Here is a 14,758-nt window from a genome sequence, read left to right on the forward strand (position 1 = left end):
CTTCTATTCTCAGCAGAGGTTAAAATTAGAACTAGATTGACATTGCATTGGAGTCTGAGTGAGAGTTCTAAATGGTTTTGGTAATACAGACAAGATATGTAATTTATCTCTGCTCTTGTCCAGAAAGCAATGAGTAAGAGAAAATCCTTGAAAACACCAAATAATTGAGGTAAGTTGTTGTTAAATTCTTTCTGATGCTTGGAGGTGAAGTTGTAGGGAGATCTGATTACGTGGAATTAAATTTGCAGTTGTTTTACAGCCACACTTAGGAATTCACTTCTGAATTATTGGCTGTGATGGCATGATTATCATGGGGTTTATTTTCTTGAAAAATAATAAGATCTAAGAATAAGAAGTTTTGATGGTAGTCCTGTTAGATAATAAAATCATCCTGAAAATAAAGTCATATATTTACTCCCTTTCATATTTCATTCTTCTGAAGCAGTATTTACTGAATGATATGCTTTCCACAGCATGCTTTCCACACAGTTGCCCAGAGTAAGCTTTACTAAAAATAAGTATTATTTTGACTGTACAGTATGATACTGGATTTAGTAGTACAACCATTAACACATATCTCTTTTCTGCAGAGTTTATATAAAAGGATTTTTAGTTTTCTACCTAAAAAGGCTTATAGTTCAAAAAATTTGTCTAAACAAGAAATGATGAATTAGTTGAATCACTTGATCTCAGTAGAAATTTAATCCTGAAAAAATCAGGCAGTATAAATTGTAACCACTAACTGGAGCAAAAGACCTCATGGGTATACAGCATTACTGTTGATATTGGGATGAGGACTGGGAGGGGTAATTACTTTGAGGACCACTTAAAACTCCTTCAGTCTAGTAAATGTGGTCACAACTATGTGGGGGAGGGAAAGAGGATATAGGAAAAAATGCAGTGCTTTAGAGACCCAAATGCCAGACTGCACAGGGCCATACACCGTGCTTGCCATTTGTGTCACTTGTCAAATCCTGACATTTTTCATTAGCAAACAGAAAACAGCTAAGAATTCTAAAGATCCAATACTGACCTTGCAGAGACTGCAAGAATACCATTTGTTGTTATAAGAAAATTTCACTACGTGCAATTATCTATTTTTACAAAGAGAAAGCAGTTGGTAAAACTCTGTCAGTTCTATCTATTAACAAAATTTAATAATACAATGAAGTGGGTATAGAAGTATTTTAGTTTTCCCATCACTCTTTCCGTCTGGTAACTGATCCGTGAGCTGATGCATTCAGTGAGATTCCTGTGACTGCATCTGAACATGTAAGGATCATGGCTGAAACTGCAGTTTGCCTTGGCACATTCACTGCTGTGAAGACACTTTGGGAAGTGAGAATACACAAGATAAATGAAGAATTACAGAAAGAAAAGGAATTCAGGCAGAGGTCTGCAGGAAGGTATGTAAATTGTAGATCTTTATGTAAAAAGCTAGACCATATGTTGCATTTCAGAAGACTTTAACTGATCCTTTTCAAACTCATCCAGACTCGATTCTTTAGCTGTTACTCCAGCAGAATTCCCAGTGGTTAGAATCTAGCAACATAGTGAGGTTAAACCAAGAGTTGTGTCTGTGATAAAAGTATTAGCATATAGACTAAATCCCCTAAATTCAGATACCAAAATAGCAGTGTGGATACTCTAACCATTGGAGATTTAATTTGTTATGTTTTCTTCTCAATAGAGGCATTAATAGGGCTGCTTGGTCTCCTGTGTGGCCAGCAATTTGAATTTGAAGAAATTTAGCATTCTAGTTTTGGACCCTTTCTTAATTTATCAGATGTGTCTGAAATGGAATAACAAATTCAGAAATTACTGATAGAAAATACAAGCAGAAAGAAAGATAATTGGCCTTATCGTCACAGTTCTTGTTTAAGTCCTTTTTGGAAATCAAGCTAAAAGAATCCCTAGCTGATTGCCCTTGTTTGGTAGAGCTTACATTTGGGGTAATGGAAGGCTTTCTTGTTAAGAGACTGCCTCAAAATTAAGGCTTTGGAATTTAATTTCACATGACTTTATATTCTGTTGCCCTGCTGCAAAATGTTGAATTATGTCCTCCTCCTGAATGTAAATTTGAAAAACCATAAAATAGAATTCCTATATATAGTATTACCTCAGCTGAATACTATGTTTTTCATTCCAAAAATTGATGATATTTTTAGCATCTAGATGTAATTAATGCTGTTGGATATCAAAAGAGGCTACTGTTTCTTTTTTTTTCAGAAAATAGATAGGATAGTAATGATTGTCTATATTCATTGTTGCACTTCTGACAGATCTTCTTTCCGTTGTAGGCTCCTGCTTGTCTGGGAGGAGAGAGCTGCTTTAGCAAAGCTCAAAGAAAGAGTTATTAATGAAGGTGGAAGAGCAATTTTAAGGATAGAAGAAGAAGAATGGAAGGTAGTGTTGACAGGAATGAATGTTGCTTGGGTTGAAGGACTGATGCATTAGAAAACTGCTATTTACAACTTAAGACTTACACAGTTGTGCTATTTTTGTTCTATTAAGTATTCACTGTGTGCTTTGCTAACAGTGAATTGGGACACTTTGTTGGGAGTGTAAAAGCAAGCTGGGTTGTTTTAGTCCTGAATATTAAACAATGCTCTGCAAAAATATAGCCCAAAAGGCTTTTCTGCATTAGAAATTATTTACGCTGCAAATTACAACTTTGATTATGTCAATCCTCATTTAACATTAACACACCAGAACTATTGAAATGTATCAAGGTGAAAACAGTCTGTGTTTAAGTGCATGAAAATATTTCTAACTGTTGTTTAGTTTCTCTAAGAGTGAAAATAAGCCATATATTCCCCGAACACTAAGGCAGTTCTTTCTGATGCACGGAGGGTCAGCCACTGTTGGTAATGGCAGAGTGGCAGCAAACAGCCCTCTGAGCCATACAGAAATGCAAATACCAGTTTCAGTGAAGGGATGAGAATTAGACCGTGTTGAGGGCAGTGGGAGAGGGACAGCTAGACCCAGCAATACTCTGGTGGTCCATAGGCTAGTGTTCCTTGTTTGGAACTCTCTGCATACATTCTAGTTTTACTGTCCCTCAGCTCTTCTGCTCTCAGGTGCTCACTGTTTTTCTTAAGAGAACATGAAATAGAATTTGGATCTCCCTTTATCTGCAAAAATTTATTTAGAGCAGTTTCAGCTTCAGTTATGTTGACTTTGTTTAAAAAAAACAACCAAACAAACAAAAAAAAGCCTGAAACTTGCCAAGCAATGACAGTAATGCAGGTACATAAATCCTGGGAGCAAAGTGTGGACATGTTAAATCTGTGATTCCATTGATGACCCACAGTGGTGTTTCTTTTGGGATCATGGAATCTTAGAATATCCTCAGTTGGACAGGACCTACAAGGATCATAGATTCCAACTCCTGGCCCTACACAGGACAGCCCAAGAATCCTACCATCTGTATGAGAGCATTGTCCAAATGCTCCTTGAACTCTGTCAGCCTTGGTGCTGTGACTGCTGCCCTGGGGAGTTGTTCAGTGCCCAGCCACCATCTGGAGGAACACCCCTTTCCAAATATATTGATGTAAACCCGTATAAAATATAAACCTTTTTCTAATATATATGATATTGAAATCCTATCCGTTATGCTTGCTACTTTTAGCATGTTTTAGTAAACAATTATCAGGATTCATTTTTTAACTTATATGTTACAGTATAGTTTAAGAATGAAAGACTGTTGTTTCAAATAAAACTTCTACCTCAGCCTATATTCTTCTTGCATACTGAGCTCAATTTCTTCTGGTTCATATTTCTTGTTTTAGACACTACCTTCATGCTTATTGAAACTTATCCATCTCCAAGAATGGCAGCTTCATAGAACTAGTCTGCAGAAAATTCCTCAATTTATTGGAAGATTTCACAATCTTGTTGTTCTGGATCTGTCCCGGAACTCAATTGAAAGTGTACCTAAAGAAATTGGTGAGCTGTGCTTTCTTTTATTTTAATCTGCTTTTCTAAGATTTGGCTGCCACAAATGTGCCATTTTGTGCCCTTTGCCTAACAATCCAAACAATGGGTAGTTAGAAAACAGATGATTTAAACCTGACCATGAGATAGAGATCTCCAAACCATAGATTCCCTAAAAATTAAAAAAATGGCTGGATGGAAGAGACATATCTTTATGAAAACTCCCCATGAGGTAGGGGAAAAAAAACAAACAAAAAAGCCTGTAAGCATAGCAAGGACATCAGAATGCAGCTAAGAAAAGTGATATTGAAAACCAGACTTTGTGTTCTGAGTCTACAGCAGGAGCAGCCTATTCATAATTCTTTAGTTTTTAGGTTTTAGAATGCAGCTCTGTACATAAGAGTTCTGAAGTCCTACTAGTAGCATTTCAGTGATTTTTAAAAATTTTTTCTTTTAAATTTGTGAGAACACAGAGCATTTCTGTAACAGTGAAAGGATAAGACAAAACAAGTAATATTGTACTTCAAATAGAACGAACATGAGCATTTCTTGTGTCTCATTTGTGCTCTCTGCAGGGCAACTGACCAGCCTCCAAGAGCTGCTCCTCAGTTACAACAGAATAAAGTCTGTTCCTAAGGAAATAAGTAACTGCATCAGTCTGGAAAGATTGGAACTGGCTGTCAACAGGAGTATCTGTGATCTTCCTCCTCAGGTTTTGACAGACTGTTTTGTTTTGTTTAATGCATACTTTGAATTTATCCAAACCCAATTATTGTTAAAGGTTGCACTCCATGTTTTCAGAATTGCTGTGATACTCTGATTTCACAACTAATCCACAGAAATGCTGAAGCCACATAAGGAGAACATACTTATACCTGAGTAGCTGAAGGAATCAATCTTTATTTTGTCCACATAAATGGTTTGGCAGTGCACACAGGGTAGTGATACTTTTCATTTTGTCTAGGCTGAATATCTTCACTGATTTACCCCACTGTGAATCTGATGCTTTAGCAATACAGAAAGTTCCCTTTTATGGTTGAGAGGACAAATTTATACCATATGCCAGGACTCAACTGTAAGCATCTTCACCAGAACAGTGAGCTCTGACAAGGGGTCGTGTGATTTTATACAACTGCCTATGCAAAGAGTTGAACTGTTGTTCTCAAATGCTGAAAACAATTATGAAGGAATAAAATCAACTGCTTACCTACTACTGAGCTTTAATTTGAACTAACCAAACATGAGAGAAACCTGCATCTCTAACTATTAGTCTCTTAGGTAGGGATGACATGTATGTAGCCATATTTACTTGAATTTATTTAAAAAACCCTGGTAATGGCAATAGTTGACAGCAATCAGTGCCTGTAATTGTTAGGTAACATCAGCTAATGTAACTTAGAAACCATTGTGTTAACTAGCTCCCAAATATGTTGTAATGTTTAACATTATTAGAGCACTGCTGTAATGCTGCAACAGCTACACAAACTTGCATTAAATCTCCCCTTCTTTTCAGCTCAGTGATTTAAAGAAGCTTTCACACATAGATTTGTGCATGAATCAGTTTACTACCATCCCTTCAGCTCTGCTCAACATGCCACATCTAGAATGGTTAGATATGGGGGGAAATAAACTCCAGGAGCTTCCTGATGCAATTGACAGGTAAATTAAGCTCAAAGCTCATCTTATCTCAGTTCCATTGCATTGAAATTCTAATTATTAAATGCTACTTCAAAATATAATTATTATGTTAACCTCACTGCAAACTTAAGATTTTTATCAGCCCTAATGTGATGTTTTGGATGAGCTGTAATAATCCATTCAATTAATATAAGGTTAAATAATTATTGCCAATGACATTTTCAAACAGAGATTAGATTATTATCTTGGATATGGGGTTTCCTTTGAGACTTGTTGCATTATGAGAGTCCTTTAAGTGGCTGAAAAATTAATTATAGTAATGATTGATAAGGTTAATTTTCTAAATCTTGATAGATTCCACAAACAACTATTTTTCAGAATGAAAAATCTCCACACTTTATGGCTCCAAAGGAATGAGATAAATGCTTTGCCAGAAACCATTTGTAATATGAAAAATCTTAGTACTCTTGTTCTTAGCAACAACAAACTCAGGGATATTCCAGCTTGTATGAAGGACATGACAAATCTGAGGTAAGAAATATAAATAGAAATACTAGAAGATAAGTATTAAAGCCTTCCTTAAGTTGTATATCATACAATGATACTAAGGAGGAGTGAAAGAGAAGGCACGATCACAGTTGTACAGATGGACACAATACCATATAAATCAGTATACTGAACAGACTGACAACAGTTGAGGACCTGGTCAAGCAAGCTTTGTGTAGTGAAGCTCATTTAAAAAAGTAAACTCTGATAGTTACAGTCCCAAATGAAAAAGTAGACTATAGTACATTTTCTCATTTCCACAAGGTCCAAATGTCCCCTCCCGCCCCCACCATAACTGGCCTTTTGTATCACTGTGTAAAGCCAAAAGCTTGCAGGAAAATATGTGATAGGCATAAAAATGACAAAAAAATAGAACTTTGCCACTGAGAAATCAAATGTTCAGAATTAAATGAAAATGATTAGATGTAAGGACATGGAAGACAGGGTATGAAAAATAACAAATAATGGAAAATCTTAATTGAATATGAAATACTACTTTGTATACCATGACAGAAACTTTCCAGTTGTGTGCAGTTTCATTTGGATTACTGGATGCTGGCCATTTTAGAGAAAGAATGCTAGTCCACATAAATCATGTTACTGGGTTACGTGTGATTACTGTTTCTAGCTGTTTTGGAAGCACATCTTTAACCAAACATATACAAGCATAGGCTCAGGGACAGACCAGGGACAAAGAGCAACAGGACTGGCTACTGCCTTGAAAAGCTGCAAGGAGGCATTTGCAGTGTTGTTCTCATCACTCATGTTTGTGGAAGCTCAATATGCCTGACAATAGGGTGAAAACCTGAACACAAAGTGATGAGGACTGCAATGTTTTCTTCCCACCACAGTCAGCTACTGTTACTATAAAGTTTACTTAACTAATGACAGAGTGGTGAGTTTAGTGTAACAAAAGCCTTATTTTGTTTTGCTCAAAATACTTGAGAAATCTTAATTCGGTTTCCAAAGAACTGTTTACTCAGGACACTTATTGCAAGAGTAACCTTTTCTTGGGAATTGTCAGATTTGTCAACTTCAGAGACAATCCACTGGAGCTGGAGGTGACACTACCCGTGTGTGAGGATACGGAAGAGGAGGAGCAACAGGAACAGTTTGGCATTGACTTCATGCACATGTACATCCAGGAGTCCCTCAAGAAAACAGGTATGGCTTTTTTGTTAATTCTGATCTCTCTGGTATAGAGCGAGAAAGGGAAGGATAAACTGGATAAATAAAATCTAGGATACGCATACAAGTGAAGCATGAATAGTCTTAATAAATGAATAATATCTTCCAAAAAATCTCTATACAGATTTTTATTGAGCGCAGGGGTGTTTTTATGAGTTGCTGGCAGAGTATGTCTTCACACGAACAGCATATATTCTGGTAGGAACAGCTAGAACCATGGAAAATTGGAATAGAAGTGCCTGAGTTACCTACAGCCTGGAAAACAAGAAGCTAATGACTGCCTTCTATATCTGCAATTAATCAGTTTACATAGCGTGGGTCTTCCAGCACCGTTTATCTCATGAAACTCAACTTTTCCTAGTTTTGGATGTTGTCCAGATGGTACTACTATGAAAGACTTAAGGGAGAGATGCTTATGTTCCCAACATACATCTTCTAGCAAAGAAATATCAACACCTGATAAACAAACGTTTCTCACAACTTGCTTTCCCTGACCTGAAATCCAGTCACTTAAACAAAACAGCCCCAGAGTTTATTCCCATTTCTAAAACACTCTGACAAAAATTTGCTGTTTGTAGTCTCAAAGGTATGAGTTTAAATGTTGCAAAAACCAAAATAAACACTTCTGAACAATGTGCCAGTGGCAGCTGTTACTTCCAGAGAGCACTTCACTGCAGATATAAAATGTTTTGATCTTCATTCTGTATTTTGTGAAGCCTTAAAAAATAGATTAAATGCTCTTGATTTAGAACACTAGGCCAGCTTTTTTCTTATCAATATTTCATGAATGAATAATCAAATTAGCAAAAATACATCAAGAAGACTGTTTCATTCCGCTAGCAGCACAGGCTAATAAAAGTACCTAGGCCTGCTTAAATAATTTAAAGGAAATACAAAGCTATCCTGAACTTCAAAGTGAAAATATGGTGTGCTACTTCTTCTCTTATTTTAACCTGCTGTCTTTCAGGAAATCTGGAAAGTTGTACTTCTGGTCCTCCCCCTATGATAAATTCTAATGAATAAAGAATGTAACTGTGAAAGGAAGAAAATACCAAGTACACTTCTTCCCACCAAAGAGGCATACAACAGGTTTAAAATATTCTCATGGATTTTATTTTTCCACTGATGAGAACTGGTTTGCATATGTGTAATTCCCAGTCAAACTGGGAAATATAACACCTTTTCCTGGATACAGAAAAGACTAAACCAGATTTTTTTTGTAAACATTGAATTAGATTTTTTAAAAAATCCAGTTCAGTTTTTTTAGGGTTCTTTTCCCCTAACAATTCCAAACCTATCTCCTGTCATGTAGTTGGCTCTTTTATCAAAGATGGACTTGGGACAGCTGTCAACAGGACATTCTCCAAGGATACAGCAGACTCTGTATAATACTGTAGTGCAGCCTTGTATCCTTGTTGTTGTAAATACTCAATCCGTCCATGATCAATCAGCCGTTTACAGAGGCCGCCTATCTCCTTCCGCTCTTCAGCAGTGAGTATCCTAGTGGCACAGAAAGGAGGAAAAGAAGGAACAACATCTGTCACAAGAATTGTTTTGTTAATTAACATTAGTAGATAAGCTTAGAAAAACTACAGAAATCACTGTAAGTTCATTTCAGTCAGGCAAGCGTGACTGTTGAAATATTTTGAAATGTATGTCCATGAAAATTGTATTTTTAAAGTATTTCTCTACGTTTAATAATTAAAATGTTTCTGCAAAATGAGTCCTTTTGAGGACCCAAAACAAATTTCATGTGCCCCTATACATAATTTTGCTTTTCTGCTGGAGTTCGTTTGCTAGAAAAAAAATTACATACCCCTGTAAAGTATCAGAACCACTCTCTGTCCTGCTGAACGTTTGCTCATGTTCTTCTGTGTCATTAGGTTGATCTTCACTTTCTTCACTTGTAGAGGCTTTGCTTGGGGTTTCTCGCATGCCACAAGTGGCCCAGCTACTCATTCTCTGAAAATAATGGAATTCTACTGGTCCCAGTCCTACTGATTTAAAGAACTCTCTGCCTACATAGTGTGTCCAGTCACACTTGTGATGGCAACACAGAGCAATCACAATTCCAGCTACGGGCTTAGGGTCTTCTGTGTTTTTTCCATGATCAGCAGCAGTGTCAGGAGCTGCCCCTGTCACAGGAGTCCTGGAGCGTTTTGCTGCAGGTTCTTCATTTCCTCCATCACAGCAAGTTGTGTAACTTTCAACCAAGCACCTCAGAGCAAGATCTGGAAATGAACAGATGCACCCCCAAGAAAATACCCATAAACACCATGCCATTATTTATACAAGCTGTATCATGGTTGGGAAGGTACTTCCTACAAAATAAAATCAAATCATACATCACAAACCAAGCCAAAAAGCGATTCTAATGATAATTTAAAATTATAAGCATACTTTGAAAACATGAAAACCCTAAATGCTAAATGAATATTATGAGACCTCTGGAGCTGGAGCTAAGGGCTTATGCTCTGGCATATTTGTTCTGCACAAGTGAATTTGAAATACTTCAGTTAACAAATTGGCATACTGTAGGGAATCTCCTCCCTGTAAAACATGCAAGTATTTGCCCTAAAATGTTGGTATCTAGGACACAATCTATGTACTTCTTAAATGCTTAACTGTGTCATCTGTGTCACAGTACCTAAAAAGGTGTCTTTCTCAGTGTAGTAGAGATATAACATTAGAAAAAATGTATTAGTTTAAATTTTTCGGGACAGAAGCACATTCTTATTTGTTTGCCTGGGATACATACTCAGACAGTCAATACAAATTTAGAAAGAAAAATATTTCAAAGAGACAACTGTGTTTAAAAAAATATCCTCTCAACAGTTCACAAATACATGTCCCATGCCACCACACTCTATTCTTTGTTCTGATCTACAGAGCCCGAGAAAGTCTTTACTCCTGACTAACTATCCTTGCATGTATTATCCTTTTACTTTCTGACTGGAGTCAATAGATATTTAGAATATAATTGCTATATTCACCAACACAGGGGTAAAGGGCAAGAAAAGCTAAGGACAGGTTGGAAGATCAGTCCATTCAGAATGTAACATGTATCTTGACTTTCTGCAGTTCACATATCAGTAATTAATTCCTACCTGTTGCAGCACCACACAAATGCTTCCCAATCCCTACCACTGGTAGTTTTGTCTTCTCCAAAATAGGTACCTTATCTGGAGGGGGGGAAACAAACATGCAATCCACAATAACCTCAGCACCTCTATTAGTGTAGGTGGGGCGATTTTTTTCTGAATAACATAATTTCAGCACACTTAGAAATAAATGTTTACAACTACTAAAAATACAGTGGTTGATTCAAAGGGAAGTTTCTTTTACTAAATCAAATTAAAAGAATAGGATGCTGTGCCTGGGAAGCATATTTAACCATTTGGGCCTTTCTATGTTGCCTAGGGAAAATAAATATGACATTAATGTACCTTCTCATGACAAATTCTATAGCATTGATGGTGCATGACTTGCTTAATTCTGCACACCTACACCAAACCATGCAAAGATGTTTAATCCTGCAAGTTCTAAAAAGCCCCTTCAAAATATATTTGTTTTGGTATTTCTCACCTGTGATGATGTCCTACAAACTTTAAGTCTCATTTAAAATACAAGTATGTGTGTGTGTATGTGTATACACAAAACATTAACCAAGAATATTTGATCATGCTATAAACTGACTTGAACTCCATTATTCAAAATTTAAGAATAATCCTCTATTTCAGAGTGACACAAGTCAAGAGGGAACTTACTTAAACATAAGTGCTGAATATCAACTTGAAGCCTCTCAAATATAGAATCTCTTCCTTTATGTTTTCCATCCACCTGTTTAAACAGAACAAGATAATTAAACAGGGCTGGCCACTACTAATTATAATATTGCTTCTGGTATTAATGCCAGACTTTCCTCCTGTCAGTTCACCATTTGTGAATTTCTAACATTAAACACCAGGATTTTTTTTCTAATAAATCTGCTATTTGCAAAGTATGGAATGTAGAACTTTTAAAATTTAAATTTATTGAAGATAAAAAGCAAATACTAACAGTTTGAATGGCAACAGTTTAATAATTATACTCTACTAATGTGACAATATCCTCTTACCTTGAATCTTGTGGTTGCTCTTTCCACAAGCAAAAACTGAACACTCTCAGCATTCTGTAAGGCAACATCAACCCAATGAGACAGCTTTCCTCGCCCAGCTCCAAACTCAACAAAACATCTTCCTGGACCAAGTAAATGCAGTTTTTCCATGTTACCTAAAATAGAAGCCTACAAACATCAAAAGATTATTTGTGAACTTAGCAAATATATACACTGTGTATTGTAATGCCTTTTAAAAAATTATTACCTCACCAGCCTGCAGAGGACTTTTTCAAGCCTCCCTTTCCGTGAAGGACTAGGGAAAAGATCTCTCTATATACAGAGGAAAGGGATTATACATTCTGGCTAGTCAGCAACACCCTGCCCTTCTGCTTCTGCTTACAGAACTCCACTCAGAAGGCTATAGAATGGATTTTGGCATTCAGGCACACATTAGAATTTTCTTCTTGCTGATCCTCAAAGTAGCCATCCAAAATATGGGTACTGTACTGTATTTTCTGTACAGTGCCTGCAGAGCTCTCTCTCTGCTGCAGTTGTGTGGTTTGTAATACATAGGAAAGAAAGCAGAGTCCAGGAAACACACATTTCTCACTGTTAATTTTTTCTTCCAAAACCTTTCTATTTTACTACGCTATACAATCCATCTCCCTTGAAATTTTTGTGTTTAATATACATAAAAAAAGGCAGAAGGTAAACTCAGGTTTTCCAATTCTTTTCATGCATCTGTTACACAACCAAGAGACCATGGATCACAGAAAAAGTAAAAAAATTTCTTTTATTTCTTAACAAATATTTTCTTTTTTGTAACTCAGTTTTATCTGAGTTACTATAAAATATGAATATAAAAGTAATAATTAAGAACAACACAATTTAAAATTTAGTTCAGTATCTTAATAAACTTTTGTTATTCTCACTTAACAAAGCAGCAATTCACAGGTTGTACATATGCTGTTATTTGAAGAGCACAAAGTTGTAGATTTCCTCTCTAGGAAGCCACTGGCCTTATACACACACACTCGCTGAAATTTACAGCAGCACAATTCCACTTCAAACCCATCTGTAGCTATAAGTAAATCACGTGACCACACCTGTTGTTTCAAGTGTTTGAAAGCAGATTCCCCATTCTTTGGGTCATTTAAGGCTTCTTGTAAAGCCTGATGGGACAGTATTTGTTCCTTAAGACGAAGTTCCAAGCCTGCATGGAAATGCAAAACTTTTAGGCACAGCCTTCCAGTTTCCAAGAGTTCCTGGTTTGTGACACACATTACCACAGTGACAGTTTGTTGCACTAACAAAACAGTCTGTTGGGAGCATAAATCCATCATCATATGTTTGTAGGAGAGCTGTATTGTTATCCGTAGTAATATTGAGTGGGAAACAAAAACTGAAGGGAACAAAAGATCAATGTTTTATCATTCTCTCAATCTAGTTTATTTTTCAAAGTAAAATTCAGCTATTGGAGTTGGTCTGATAATTATGTCAGATGTGTTTAAATCCACATGTCTCATATTTACAGGTATATAACAACAAAAATAACAATGAAATATTTAATCAATTTAAAACATCCTATTTTTAATATTAAGTAAGCTCACCATTACTTGCTTTTTTCAACTTGATAATTAAGTTCTGCAGCTCTTCAATGGATAGAGAAGATAAAGGAACCTTTTTAAGGAAAAAGAAAGCCACCTATAAATACAAGACCTTTTAATTTTTCTAGTTCTTTACAGTCACGTGATACATTGCAACATGTTACAGAAGGACTGAACTTAAAAACAAGTAATTGTACTCACTTGCTTTTCTGGTGTATCTGCCACATCCTTTAAACCTGCATTAATACCTTGAACAAAGTAGACCTTTAAAACATAAAAAGAAAATAAATCTGATCCTGTTAATTACTAGGAAGCAAATAGCTACATTTCTTGACACTTTTTATCATATGTAGCAAGAGATATTCACTACAAAATAAGATTTTCCAAATAATTTTTCTTCCTGTAGTCTGATCCTGAATCCCTGGCACAAATGAGTGTTCTGACGCATTTTACAAGACTGAACATGTTCCTAACAGTTAAGCAGTCAAGAGTGAGTCCAGAGACCACTTCAAGATTTCTCAGGTAATAGTGAAGGTGCAACACTAGTAAGGTAGAGGCAATAAAGAAACCATCTTCTCTTTTCTTGGAATAGCTTTTAAACACAAACCCTGTTCCTTCCCTCAGCACTGGCTCCAAGTGTCAGCCAAGAAGCAGGCAGTGGGCTGACAATGCAGAGCCTCCTGCCCGTCCTGCTCTGCAGGGACAGCGCTCACCCCGCCTCAAGCCAATGGCATTGGGAGGGGCTGTTCACACCCCGGGTATGTTTTTGAGAAAAATGAGTACAGGATTTATTCTTTTTTGTGACTAAGAGAACTGAAAAGTTGTACCAAACTACAGAGTAAAGTGACACAGAACATGAGGAGACGTGAAATCCATTTCAGGAAGAACATATTCAGCTTCCACACTGTCTCATCACACTGGTGCCTGCTGGAAGTGCTGTCCTCCAGCTCCCAAATGCTGTCAGCACAAAGAATTCCCTGCAGAGCTGTAATGTTTAAGATCTTAAATGGGAGAGGAAATTATGAATTCATACTGCACTTACGGGCTTTGGCTTCTCTCTTGAATTACATTTTTTTAAATGCTTTTGTAGCTGGTCTTCATAAACGGTGCTAAAATCCAAATGGAAAGAGAAGTAAGGAATAGCATTTATCATGTGAATCCTGACAAAGAATAGGAAAAGCATTTACATATACTCACTGTTTTGGATCAAGAGGGCACGGAATCCTTTTTCTGTCATTTTGTTCCTAGTTAGAAAAGTTTTAGACAACACTTCAGCATGCATTCAGGTTCTTGTTTCAAAAAACCTGTTGAGGGGCATCAGTTTCATAAAACCTGAATTCAGAGCTAGGTGGGTTTAACCGGAATGGAGAAACTGACAGAATTTAATAACTAACTCGATCCTAAAAGAATAACCCTCTAATGGAAGCGCAGCGTTGGGCTGACCCGGGTGCCCCCGCCCCACCCCGCGCTGCCAGAGCAGAGCAGGGCCCGCCGCACGCCGGGGCCCCCCGAGCCCGCCCGGAGCGGGGTCCGCACGCACCTCCTCCTGCCCGTGCTCTCCGCAGAACCGCCTCCCGGGCGCGGGCACCATCCTGCAGAAGCGCCCCTTCCTGCGCACGAAGTGCCCGCACCGTCGCGGCCCCAGTCCCTGCCCCTGCCCCTGCCCCTGCCCCTGCCCCTGCCCCTGTCCCAGCCCCTGCCCCTGCCCCTGTCCCTGTCCCAGCCCCTGCCCCTGCCCCTGTCC

The 14,758-nt window shown here is 37.4% G+C and overlaps 2 protein-coding genes across 2 annotated transcripts; one reads left to right on the forward strand and one right to left on the reverse strand.

Moving 5' to 3' along the window:
- The first annotated feature begins 133 nt into the window (after positions 1-133).
- On the forward strand, positions 134-8,986 carry LRRC39 (leucine rich repeat containing 39). The gene is made up of 9 exons (XM_071565745.1): positions 134-169; positions 1,232-1,406; positions 2,301-2,406; positions 3,792-3,948; positions 4,512-4,648; positions 5,450-5,595; positions 5,953-6,105; positions 7,145-7,284; positions 8,276-8,986. Exons 2-9 carry the CDS (start codon positions 1,282-1,284, stop codon positions 8,329-8,331), a joined length of 1,020 nt encoding a protein of 339 aa, XP_071421846.1. The 5' UTR covers positions 134-169; positions 1,232-1,281; the 3' UTR covers positions 8,332-8,986.
- TRMT13 (tRNA methyltransferase 13 homolog) lies at positions 8,406-14,663 on the reverse strand. The gene is made up of 11 exons (XM_071565744.1): positions 14,555-14,663; positions 14,212-14,258; positions 14,057-14,123; positions 13,216-13,278; positions 13,018-13,087; positions 12,514-12,620; positions 11,426-11,593; positions 11,076-11,148; positions 10,416-10,490; positions 9,125-9,539; positions 8,406-8,808 (listed from the first exon to the last, which is right to left on the reverse strand). Exons 1-11 carry the CDS (start codon positions 14,603-14,605, stop codon positions 8,613-8,615), a joined length of 1,332 nt encoding a protein of 443 aa, XP_071421845.1. The 5' UTR covers positions 14,606-14,663; the 3' UTR covers positions 8,406-8,612.
- Between the last annotated feature and the right edge of the window lie 95 nt (positions 14,664-14,758).

Source organism: Pithys albifrons, chromosome 10 (genome assembly GCF_047495875.1).
Source record: "Pithys albifrons albifrons isolate INPA30051 chromosome 10, PitAlb_v1, whole genome shotgun sequence".
Taxonomy (NCBI): Eukaryota; Metazoa; Chordata; class Aves; order Passeriformes; family Thamnophilidae; genus Pithys; species Pithys albifrons.

Excerpts from the sequence above, each read along its gene's own strand:
- LRRC39 (XM_071565745.1), top strand. The coding sequence starts at position 1,282 with ATGGCTGAAACTGCAGTTTGCCTTGGCACATTCACTGCTGTGAAGACA. Across the intron at positions 2,407-3,791 it reads TAGAAGAAGAAGAATGGAAG|ACACTACCTTCATGCTTATT; the intron begins GTAGTGTTGACA and ends TTCTTGTTTTAG. Across the intron at positions 4,649-5,449 it reads TCTGTGATCTTCCTCCTCAG|CTCAGTGATTTAAAGAAGCT; the intron begins GTTTTGACAGAC and ends CCTTCTTTTCAG.
- TRMT13 (XM_071565744.1), bottom strand. The coding sequence starts at position 14,605 with ATGGTGCCCGCGCCCGGGAGGCGGTTCTGCGGAGAGCACGGGCAGGAG. Across the intron at positions 12,621-13,017 it reads GTTGAAAAAAGCAAGTAATG|GCTTGGAACTTCGTCTTAAG; the intron begins GTGAGCTTACTT and ends ATTTCCATGCAG. Across the intron at positions 11,594-12,513 it reads TCAAACACTTGAAACAACAG|GCTTCTATTTTAGGTAACAT; the intron begins GTGTGGTCACGT and ends TGATGTTTGTAG.